The 12169-nt window shown below is 50.4% G+C and overlaps 1 protein-coding gene across 2 annotated transcripts; it reads right to left on the bottom strand.

The window, feature by feature from the left end:
- Positions 1-1211: 1211 nt before the first annotated feature.
- ERCC2 (ERCC excision repair 2, TFIIH core complex helicase subunit) lies at positions 1212-10569 on the bottom strand. Of its 2 annotated transcripts, XM_066581526.1 has the most exons (23): positions 10223-10546; positions 9212-9311; positions 9056-9133; positions 7922-7984; positions 7735-7848; positions 7545-7661; positions 7337-7453; positions 7139-7262; positions 6968-7064; positions 6707-6840; positions 6389-6557; positions 5647-5765; positions 5501-5570; positions 5174-5243; positions 4994-5095; positions 4844-4907; positions 4652-4773; positions 4449-4541; positions 4309-4381; positions 4158-4228; positions 3932-4075; positions 1581-1724; positions 1212-1474 (listed from the first exon to the last, which is right to left on the bottom strand). In XM_066581526.1, exons 1-23 carry the CDS (start codon positions 10225-10227, stop codon positions 1382-1384), a joined length of 2283 nt encoding a protein of 760 aa, XP_066437623.1. In that variant the 5' UTR covers positions 10228-10546; the 3' UTR covers positions 1212-1381. The 2 variants fall into 2 exon arrangements, with proteins under 2 accessions (XP_066437623.1, XP_066437624.1); XM_066581527.1 differs by lacking the exons at positions 1212-1474; positions 1581-1724; positions 3932-4075; ... (5 more) ...; positions 4994-5095; positions 5174-5243 and adding an exon at positions 5251-5341 and having other exon boundaries at positions 10223-10569.
- Positions 10570-12169: the final 1600 nt, after the last annotated feature.

Raw genomic sequence — 12169 nt, 5'->3', positions numbered from 1 at the left:
GAAGTATCACACCAAAGAGAAGTTTGGCGCTAATTAGAAGTATCGCACCGGTGAGAAAGGTCACACTATGTTGCAGTGATAAGTGACACACTAATGAAAAGTATTACACCGTTGAAAGGTGTCACCGTAATGCGAAAGGCTAGTGATAAGTGTCACCATAATGACAAATGTTGCCCTTATGAGAAGTGTCAGAGTAATAAGCAGGAAGTTACAAACGCTGTGTGGTGCAGCTAGTAAAGAATACTTATAGCGCCATCATCTGGCTTATTTAGGCAGTGGCACTAAGAATAGGGATGCGATTCTAGCTGCACACACATCACAGATCCGGCAGTTCCTCTTTTTCTTTGTCCTTATATACTTTAAGAGTTAAAATAAAAGGGATGTTTAAATAGTTACTGAAAGCAAAAGGGAAATATCCGCCACAAATATCACGGGGTGATTGTGGAATCTGATGTGCAAGATACAGAGAAAACACATGAGATGCTAATGTGGTTTATGTGTGCGAGAGGTGGGAGCTGATGCTGCAGATAGAAACAAAGACACAAACAGTGCTGCTGCTGCTGCTTCTAGTAAGTGTTTTACTATCTCACCCAGTGCTGGATTCACTACATTGTTCAGTACTGCTGTATAATCTCCCCCATGCTGCTGTGTGTAAGAGCGGCGAGGCGGGAGCTGCTGTTGCACAGAGAGGTACACACACAGTGATACTGCTTCTAGTATTTTACTATTTCACCCCAGTGCTGAATTCACTATTACACTGCTCAGTACTGCTGTATAATGTCGCAAACTCTGCTGATGTGTGTAAGAGAGGCAAGGAGGGAGAGAAACACACTGCCGATGCCTCTAGTAACTGATTTACTACATCCCAAAGCTGAATCCACATCGCCGTTATTCCTCATGTACACACAATAGCTTGAATTTCTAAAAATTCAACAAAGACACCTTTAAGTTTATTTACAGAAGACCAAAGAAAATCTTTAAGATTGAAGAATGGCAGGATCACGCAACGGAACAGCGATGATGTCAATTTCAACTCCACCACAGTATATGGATCCCTGATGCATCTCTATCCTGTTTATACACGAGGAGGCACTCACTGCCTGACATGGAGGACACAGACTAAACGTAGAATGGTTGACACCGGTCTGTGGGGTCAGTGGAGACACCTTCGTTCATGTGTTCGTACATGGATCACTCAGGTCACACACAGAGAAGAAACGTAAGAATTTATTCAGTATGTAAAAACACATACAGCGTCCACAGGTCTCATGGGCAACCCCACCAACCACACATGTTATATCCTAGACATAATACAGGACTGGAGGGCAACCTTTAGGTCTCATCCGCCACATTGTGGTTCCTGAGATGTCCAAGAAAATGGTCACACTTGATGAGCGATCTCCTGTATCTTCTGCAGCATCTCTTCGGACTGCAGCTGTTCCAACGTCAACAGAGACAAGCCAAGCTGGTCCTCCTATAGAAGAGACAGAGGACAAGAGCAGAGGAGAGCGATGTCATGTGACCAGTTCTCAGCGGTCGATGGGTGATGAACAAGAGGAGCTGTGGAAGGGTTTACTCACCCTACGGAATGGCTGTGCCATTTCTCTGAGGAAGTGTCGGGAGAGGTGAACACACTCATCCACCGTCAGGTTCAGGTTGGCATCTGTCAGATGCTCTTGAATCCATAGTGGTAACTTTCCCCTCTTGTCTGAGCGTGCGTATCTCTGCAAGGGAGAATCAGATACTCACATGGGGCAGATCTCTTATAGCGAGCAGCTAGATCACATGTACACATGGGCGGAGCCTGCCCTGTCAGCAGCCGGATCACATGTACACATGGGCGGAGCCTGCCCTGTCAGCAGCCGGATCACATGTACACATGGGCGGAGCCTGCCCTGTCAGCAGCTGGATCACATGTACACATGGGCGGAGCCTGCCCTGTCAGCAGCCAGATCACATGTACACATGGGCGGAGCCTGCCCTGTCACAGCCAGCTCTGGCTGGTGCTGAAGGTCTTCTGTCCACAGGTCTGGAGGTAACTGGATAATATAAGATCAGATCAGTGCAGCTGGTTTGCTAAAGCCATATGGCTGAGGGAGGAGATACAATGGAAGGTCTTAAAGGGGAACACACCCTCAGAAAAGGGTCAATGCTTGTGGTAAACAATTCATCATGGATCTCATTAAAACAAATACTGAAATCTCATAACAGGGCAATGCTTCCTGTCATTTTTTAACTTGCACTTTGTAATCTATGGACAGATGAGGGAGGAGTTATAAAAGGTAATACCCCGATTATAAAGCTAGAGGCAGACAACACTGAATTCACCAGTAATATAGCTCACCTCTTCCCCCTCCCTGTACAGGTCACTAAGCACTCTCACATAGTAATCTATTGAGGATGGTCATAGTTTACATTCCCCTTCCTGCACGGGTCACAGAGTACGCTCACAACACTCTGCTACTGAAATCTGCAGGTGATGGTCATAGCTACCCTCCTCCCTACCCTGCAGAGTCCATAGAGCACTCTCCTGCAGCTGTCTATTGGTTGTGATCACAGCTCACCTCCTCCCTACCATGCAGATGTGATACAGCACTCTCCAATAGTTGTCTGCAGGTGATGGTCACAGCTCACCTCTTCCCTACCCTGCACAGGCCATACAGCACTCTCCTGCAGCTGTCTATTGGTGGTGATCACAGCTCACCTCCTCCCTACCATGCAGAGGCCATACAGCACTCTCCCATAGTTGTCTGCAGGTGATGGTCACAGCTCACCTCCTCCCTACCATGCAGAGGCCATACAGCACTCTCCCAGTGCTGCCTGCAGGTAAATGTCACAGCTAACCTCCTCCCTACCTTGCAGAGGCCATAGAGCACTCTCCCATTGTTGTCTGCAGGTAAATGTCACAGGTCTCCTCCTCCCTACCCTGCAGAGGCCATACAGCACTCTCCCATAGATGTCTGCAGGTGATGGTCACAGCTCACCTCCTCCCTACCCTGAACAGGCCATACAGCACTCTCCTGCAGCTGTCTATTGGTGGTGATCACAGCTCACCTCCTCCCTACCCTGCAGAGGCCATACAGCACTCTCCCATAGTTGTCTGCAGGTGATGGTCAAAGCTCACCTCCTCCCTACCCTGCAGAGGCCATACAGCACTCTCCCATAGTTGTCTGCAGGTGATGGTCAAAGCTCACCTCCTCCCTACCCTGCAGAGGCCATACAGCACTCTCCTGCAGCTGTCTATTGGTGGTGATCACAGCTCACCTCCTCCCTACCATGCAGAGGCCATACAGCACTCTCCCATAGTTGTCTGCAGGTGATGGTCACAGCTCACCTCCTCCCTACCATGCAGAGGCCATACAGCACTCTCCCAGTGTTGCCTGCAGGTAAATGTCACAGCTAACTTCCTCCCTACCTTGCAGAGGCCATACAGCACTCTCCCGCAGCTGTCTATTGGTGATGGTCACAGCTCATCTCCTCCCTACCTTGTAGAGGCCATAGAGCACTCTCCCGCAGCTGTCTATTGGTGATGGTCACAGCTCATCTCCTCCCTACCTTGTAGAGGCCATAGAGCACTCTCCCATAGTTGTCTGCAGGTAAATGTCACAGGTATCCTCCTCCCTACCATGCAGAGGCCATACAGCACTCTCCTGCAGCTGTCTATTGGTGATAGTCACAGCTCACCTCCCTCTCCCTGCACACGTCGCAGAGCATACCCACAACACTCTCCCATAGCAATCTATAGGCGATGAGGACAGCGCAGATCCTTGCATTACTATTGGTTGCAGATCAAAAGTAAACTTGAGACGTCAGCACAGAAGATGACGAAGTCGCCAAGATCTCCATATTACAATATGGCTGTCACTTTCGTCATGCTGCAGGACCCGAAGCCCCTCACAGCAACTCCTGCTGTACATGATGGAGCATTTACCTTATCAGCAAACAGCATGATCCCATAGTCAGTCTTCCCACGGATGGCTCGGCCGACACACTGCGCAGCGTGTCTCATCGCATCAAACGTTAGAAAATCGTTCTCCCGCAGATGGAACTGATCACGCAGGAACTGGAGGCGAGCCTGGAGGAGGAGACGCAAAGAGAAAATAGCAGTCAAACTGCAGGAGGAGACGCCATCAGCCACAAAAGGTCCAGGGACAAACCTTCAGTATCCGGCTTTGGGTGTAAACGTACGGGACGCCAAACATGATCACGGCTCGGCCGTAGTGGTGGACTGTGGGGAAGGAGCAGATCTATGTTGGCATTACAATATACGAAGGAACTCGCTGTCACATGACACCCCGCCCAGCTCACCAAAATCAATTCCTTCGGATACTTTTCCCCGAGCGACAGAGAGTAAGATGGCGCCTCGTCCGTTCTCGCAGGCCTAAAATGACAGCTCATGGTTAGAAGGATGAACCATTAGCGGGCCCCTGCCCCACTCTGGAGCTCACCTCCTGATACTTCTCGAGGGCCACACTGGTTTCCGCTCCGTCCTGGGTCTCTATGAAGATCAGCTTGTTCCTCTGGATGTTTTCTAGGATTCCCTGGTGACACACGAAGCAGTGATTATGGCAGCATGGCCTGTCCCTGACTCCTGGAGTAACATACATCAGATTGGGGCACCTCCTGACCTTGCACATTCAGAGGTACCTACCTGCTCATACCATGAAGCCACAATGTTCTCCATATACTGGTAACTGGTAAAGAAACCCACTATCCCATCAGGGACGATAGCCGACATCTCCAGGAGAAGGTTCCCATAATTCCGCATGACAGCTGTGGGGGTCAGAGGTCAGTCACATGACATAGCGAGACAATATGGCCACACACACATGCAATCTCTTACCCAGATCTTCCCTTGTCTCGAACTTGGAGCTCATTGCCGCTTGGTCGTTCCCTCGGGCAACAACCTGTAGAGATTGTACATATAGTCACCATGGTTTTCGCATAGTCTAGCTAGGCCCCTTCCCTGTGTCATATGATGCATGCTGCTCACCATCGGACAGAGACAGACCCGGGCCAGTGTCATAGTGAATGTTGCCAACGTTACAGGTCGGAAGTCAAGAATTTTGGGGTAGATGTCCAGCGGGGAGAGAGTCTGTTGGGAACACAAGTTACAGGTGAGGCTATGTATATTGGGGTGTGAAGCAGAACGAGGTACATATGTGCCTCATACCCCAGATGTGATGACCACAGATTGAAACCTCTCAAACACCGGCTTAATAGCGAGCGACGCATCCAGGCAGCTGTAGGTGAGAAGGGACACATTGTGAGATGATCTGCAGCGGTTGTCTGATGTTGGCACTACGGTGGATGGATGAAGTTTGGACTGCAACTCTCCACACTATATAAAGGAGCAGGCCACAGATCAGACTACAAGAAATGCAGGGTGACCAGGAGACCACCCACAGCTGCTCCCCCAGGTCCACAATCTATGTAAGTGCCCCCACCACACACACACACTGCTCTGGGTCCATCGTCCTGTTAGGAGACTGGGCATCACCTGAAGTGTAACACGGGGTTACTAATGGTTGGAGTCCGGTCTTCAAATGGTTCAATAATGATCATGAAACCTGCAGAAACAAAGGCCGAGTGTGAGGGATGCCGACGGGGGTCGGTCTTAGAGGAGGGTGCTCACTGGGCTCTCACCTTTAGTGTATGTGCTGACCAGTGTGGCAAAGTTGGTGATGAGGGTAAGAGGAGAAAGGTCCGTGATGTCTGCAATCTCCAGCGTCCGTGTCAGAGAGCGCAACCGCTCTGCACAGAACCTAAGGGACATGAGGCAGAGTCAGAGCTGGAAACAAGACGAGGCCCTGGGAATATGAACGATAATGGCTGGGGAAAGAGCCTGATATTATATGCAGGGAGGAGGCCCCACCCAGGAGGAACAGCCTGACATTGTACAGGAGGAAGATGGGTAGGCGAAGGCCTGGGGAGGAAGTAATGACCAGGAGGAGCAGCCTTAAGATGTATGGGGTGATAAGATGCCACGTCAAGGAGATGGCCATGTCCAGGAGAACAACCTGATGATATACATTGGAAGGAGACCACGTCCAGAAGGAACAGCCTGACATTATACAGAGGGAATATGGTGGCTAAACGAGGGTCGGGAGTGGAGGTCATGAACAGGAGGAACACCCTGACATTACATGGACAGTTGATGGGGTGGACAAAGGTTTGGGAGGAGATTAGGACAATGAGGATCAGCCGACATTATATAAGGGAAGGCCGTCACATCCAGGAAGAACAGTGTGATATTTGGGCGGGTCATCACGTTTAGCAGGAACTGCTTGACATTATACAGGGAGGGAGGTCACATGCAGGAATCTCCGGTGTTTTCAGTAGGTGACCCCGATCATCATTGAGAGGTCACATGACCCCAGGAACTCACCTCATTGGCTTCCGTTCAATACAGACCTTTTCATAAAGGTCACGCAAAAAGGCAGTTGGACCCTCCTGAGTCACATGTCCTGAACGTAGACGAGACTTGACATAGCCAACCAGACGCCGCAAGAAGCCCAGAAAATGCAAAGCATTGCGAATACAGCCGGGAACGGCCTCTGTGAGACAAGGAGGATAATCTGCAAGTTATGCTAACCCTTGCTGGTCTGATATTACACTGTGTATACGGGTCACAGCACAGTAGTCCACAGTCCCTCTAGACATGCCACGAAATAAATGGAGATAGCCCCTTCCCCATTCCTCTCACCCTGCAGGATCTCATCAGGTAATACAGGATTCGCTAGATAAACGTCTGTTTCACGGGCGACCGTGGCCTCGCGTAGACCCTCCACCAGTCGTGAGTATTCTTGTTTCAGTTTCTGCTCATCGGTTTCCTTAATCCTGAAAATAAAGCAATGAGCCAGAGACTCCTCGGCGTTCTCCTTTATTCCACTCATATCCGTTACTTTCTTCACCTCATTAACCCCCCACCTTCCTCACACCAAGCATTGTGCCCCCTCTTCCTCACTTTTGGATGGCAGAGTTGAGCGTCTCGATGTTGTTCTGGCAGCGCTCCAAGGTTCGCCGTGTGATGGTGACGCTCATGGAATCAATGCAGACGTTATCTGCAGGGCAGACAAGAGGTTTACTGAGGGTCATGAAGAGGAAGATAAACAGGAGAAGATCCGCTCCCACTCACCAATGTTATGAGCCTCATCAAAGACGACAACAGACTTCTTGGCCAGCTCCCGGGACACCTGATCAGCAATCTTGGGGTCCAGAAGGTAATGATAACTGTACACGATGACGTTACACTGAGCCAACTAAGGGGGCACAGACAGGATGAGCCAAGGTCAGTAGGGTGTTGCGCAAGGCGCTCGCAACCACATGTACTTACAGCATGGCGGGCCAGGAAGTACGGACACCAGCCGCGCTGCCTCCCCAGGGTCCGGAGATCATCAAGATTGTAAATCCCAGGAGGAAGAGGAGTCTCCCTGCCGATTGCATCAAACTCCTGAGGGAGAAGTAAGAAAATGTGCAGCATGTCAGCCAATTCTTCATCTCCAGTCAACCTAGACCCCAACCCCATCCAACCTCCATCTTACCTCATAGAAGTGACAGGACGGGATGCTGGGGTCTCTCTGCCTTTGCATCCTCACAAAGGAAGCCGTGAGGCTGTGGCATCGCCCATCAATCTCCTTCCCAAAGCGGAGAGCGCTGACCTAAGACGACACGACAAGGTAGTGGAGTAACCCAGAGGCAGAGAGGACAGGGGTGACACCAGCGCAAACTCACCTCCGGGTTCACACACAAATTACGTCTGGAGCTCAAAGCCAACGCCAAGAAGTTGAGCTTCTCCCTGGTCTGAAGCTGGATGTACTCCGTCAGCTTCCGGAGCTCCTCCACCACCTGCGAACAGTGACCATGTGATGAGGGAGATGGTCATTAGTGCTCGCAAATGGCAGATGCCGCTTGATCTCACCTTCTCTATCTCCGGGACGGTCCGTGAGCAGTAGATCAGCTTGGTGACTTCTAGAGGGTACGTCTAGGAAACAACACCATGCATTAGGAGCAGAACAGACGAGGTGCGAGGTCCCTCCGCCACACCTTCACCCAACCACAGCTGCTCTAAGTGGTGCCATCCGCAGGGTTCTGACTAATTCCCGGTAATGGCGGCTTACACTGTGCATGCTGCAGCATCTGGCGCAGCGCATCCAAGTAGGGGTCAGTGTTCCTACTGCTGGGCTACATCACCCCCTGCAGCCGTAACATCTGTCTGATGTAGGGGTCATGTACACTTCTTGAGCATTAGATTTGGGAGTGTTTTGGGGTGCTTAGCCTATAAAAGGTGCGTCACAATGCCATAAAAAGCATCCATGAATGACAGGTGGTTTATACGGATATCACATTGACAAAAAACAGCCCATGCACTCCCGCGTTGGAATATTGCAGTGGGGTCTCTAGCTGGTTTGGAGTGAGGAGGGGCCCGGTACCCATCCTAAGGAGCACACAGAGGGGTAAGGAGGGGCCCCAGACCAGTCCTAAGGAGCAAGCAAAGGGGCGAGGAGGGGCCCCGAACCAGTCCTAAGGAGCACGCAGAGGGGCGTGGAGGGGCCCCGAACCAGTCCTAAGGAGCACGCAGAGGGGCCCCGGACCAGTCCTAAGGAGCACGCAGAGGGGCGTGGAGGGGCCCCGAACCAGTCCTAAGGAGCACGCAGAGGGGCGTGGAGGGGCCCCGAACCAGTCCTAAGGAGCACGCAGAGGGGCGAGGAGGGGCCCGGGACCAGTCCTAAGGAGCACGCAGAGGGGCGAGGAGGGGCCCCGAACCAGTCCTAAGGAGCACGCAGAGGGGCGAGGAGGGGCCCCGGACCAGTCCTAAGGAGCACGCAGAGGGGCGAGGAGGGGCCCCGGACCAGTCCTAAAGAGCACGCAGAAGGGCCCCGGACCAGTCCTAAGGAGTACGCAGAGGGGCGTGGAGAGGCCCCGGACCAGTCCTAAGGCGCACGCATTGGGGTGAGGAGGAGGAGGGACCTTGGACCCATCATAAGGAGCACGCAGAAAGGTGAGGAGGGGCCCCGGACCAATCATTTGGTCAGTATACAGAGTACACACTTACTCTTTGATAGGCCACAATCAACGACAACAATGACACTGTCTTTCCTGTCCCAGATGGCATCTCCAAGACTCCATGACCCTGCCGGCAAAACACAGAAGATGTAAGAAGAACCCCCATAACATGATTATCTGCTCAGTCATTATTATCTCGCCCCACCTTGGCATCCAGCGTCCTCTTCAGCTCCAGCATATAGGAGTACTGCTCCGGGTAGATGTACTCGTAGGGGAAATACACCAGCAAACCATCAATATTCAGCCTGGAAAAAGAGTCACACTATATAGACAGAGGGCAGTATATGAGGGCAGGGGGTATAGAGTATAGACAGAGCTGTATACAGGGGACAGTATACAGGCCCAGGGGTAGAGAGTATAACACAGTACAGAGAGAATGGTATATAGAGGTAAGTATATAGAGAATAACAATATACAGAGAGCTGTATATAGGGGCAGTATATAGAGTTAAGGGGTAGAAAGTATAACACAGTATAGACATAGCTGTATATAGGGGTAGTATATAGGTGCAGCAGGTATAGAGCAGAACAGTGTGGAGAGAGCTGTATACAGTGGGCAGTATATAGAGACAGGGCTTATACAGTAGAACATAGCTGTCTACAGAGACAGGGGATATAGAGTATAACACAATATAGATAGGGCTGTACATAGCAGGCAGTATATGAAGGCAGGGGGTATAGAGTATAGCACAGTACAGACAGAGCTGCATATAGGAGACGGCATACAGGCCCAGGAGTAGAGAGTATAACACAGTTTAAAAAGAACAGTATATAGAGGCAGGGGGGGTATAAAAAAAAATAACAATATATAGAGCCATATCTAGGGGGCAGTATATAGAGAATAACAGTATAGACAGCTGTATATTGGGGGCAGTGTAGAGTATAACACAGTATTGATATAGCTATATACAGGGTTAGTATATAGGAGACAGGAGGTATAGAGTATAACAGTGTAGAGAGCTGTATGTGAGAGCATGGGGCATAGAGTACAACAGTGTAGACAGAGCAGCATATAGGGGGCAGTATGTGAGGGCACGGGGATACAGTATAACACAGAGCTGTACATAGGGGGCAGTATGTGAGGGCACGGGGTTGCAGTATGTGGGGGCACGGGGGATAGAGTATAAAATAATACATGTGAGAATTTGATCGCTTACTTCATTTCTGCCGCTGGCTCCGCCTCTACAGACTGACCACGCCCTCCGATATTCCTGTACGTTGATTGGCTATTTAGGGGTCACCCGGTTGAATGAAAATTGCTACGGGCTCAGGATCGACCAGTCGCCATCTTTGTTTATGGCAAGTAAACCAATAAGAGATAAGAGTTATGTCACAAGTGTATTTGACGAATGATCCGGATGTAGGGGAATAGCGCGGTCTTCGAAAAAATGGCAGTTTCTGGGAGTGGATTTAGTGTGGACGCAGCCCCTCCTCTCCCAACGGTTTCATAATAATATGGAGCCTCATGTGCAATCTGCGAGCCCGTCCGCTAAACAGGCTGGCAGGGCGAGTAGACCACAAGGGGATGCATATTTGGTATTTCAGCCGCACTTAAGCAGCGCTGCTGATTAGAGCCACCTGATTGGCTCTTCGGCACCACGTGACTACACAGCGTGCACGCGGGTTGCCTTCAGCAGTTGTGCACTACACACTACAGTTAAGCAGACGTACACTACACTTAAAGGGGTTGTCCCGCGGCAGCAAGTGGGTCTATACACTTCTGTATGGCCATATTAATGCACTTTGTAATGTACATCGTGCATTAATTATGAGCCATACAGAAGTTATAAAAAGTTTTTTACTTACCTGCTCCGTTGCTAGCGTCCTCGTTCCCATGGAGCCGACTAATTTTCGCCCTCCGATGGCCAAATTAGCCGCGCTTGCGCAGTCCGGGTCTTCTGCAGTCTTCTATGGGGCCGCTCGTGTAGAATGCCGACTCCGTGTAGCTCCGCCCCGTCACGTGCCGATTCCAGCCAATCAGAAGGCTGGAATCGGCAATGGACCGCACAGAAGCCCTGCGGTCCACGGAGACAGAGGATCCCGGCGGCCATCTTCAGCAGGTAAGTATGAAGACGCCGGACCGCCGGGATTCAGGTAAGCGCTGTGCGGGTTGTTTTTTTAACCCCTGCATCGGGGTTGTCTCGCGCCGAACGGGGGGGGGGGGGGGTTAAAAAAAAAAAACAACCCGTTTCGGCGCGGGACAACCCCTTTAAGCAGCACGGGATTAGGTTTAGGGTTAATGTTTAGGGTTGGGGTTAGGTTTAGGGTTAGTTAACCCTAACCCTAACCCCGTGCTGCTTAAAATAAGTGTAGTGTGTAGTGCACGTCTGCTGAAGGCAATGCGCGTGCACGCTGTGTAGTCACGTGGTGCCGGAGAGCCAATCAGGTGGCTCTAATCAGCAGCGCTGCTTAAGTGCGGCTGAAATCCCAAATATGCCACCCGCAAGTAGTTATCCACCATTACAAAGACATATTTGCTCTTTTCCAAACACAGCGCCACCCTTGTCCATAGGGTTGTGTGTGGTAGTGCAGCTCAGAGTACATAGAAGCTAAACAGCAGACACAACCCTGTGGACAAGGGGGGCGCTGTGCTTGGAAGAAAGCAGATATCTTTTCTAACCCTGGACAACCCTTTTAACCTCTTAAGGGCATGGCCCCTTTTTTTCCTTTGCATTTTTTTCTCCCCACTTAAAAAAAAAACCCTAACTCTTTTATTTATCCATCCACGCCGCTGTCTGCGAGTTGTTTTTTTGCGGGACGAGTTGTATTTGTCAATGGTGCTATTTAATGTACTGAAAAAATAAAAAAAAAATATAAGTGGAGTGAAATGGGAAAACAACGAAATTTCGCCATTTATGGGGTGGGGTCTTGTTTCTACGGTTCTCTGCAGCAAAATGACCTGACAACTTAAGGCCGGGCTCATACAAGCGTGTTAGAATTACGTATCCTGTGCGCAGACCAATCCATGTTATCACTCACACGAATTGCGCAAAATACATGTGCAAGAAAAATCTCAGCATGTAGCTTGGCGTTTATTATGTACGCATACACACCAAGATAGATCATGGCGATGGACGGCACACAGCCAGTATGCAATGTCGTTA

This window comes from Eleutherodactylus coqui, chromosome 10 (genome assembly GCF_035609145.1).
Source record: "Eleutherodactylus coqui strain aEleCoq1 chromosome 10, aEleCoq1.hap1, whole genome shotgun sequence".
Taxonomy (NCBI): Eukaryota; Metazoa; Chordata; class Amphibia; order Anura; family Eleutherodactylidae; genus Eleutherodactylus; species Eleutherodactylus coqui.
This window is presented reverse-complemented; position numbering and strand designations above follow the sequence as displayed.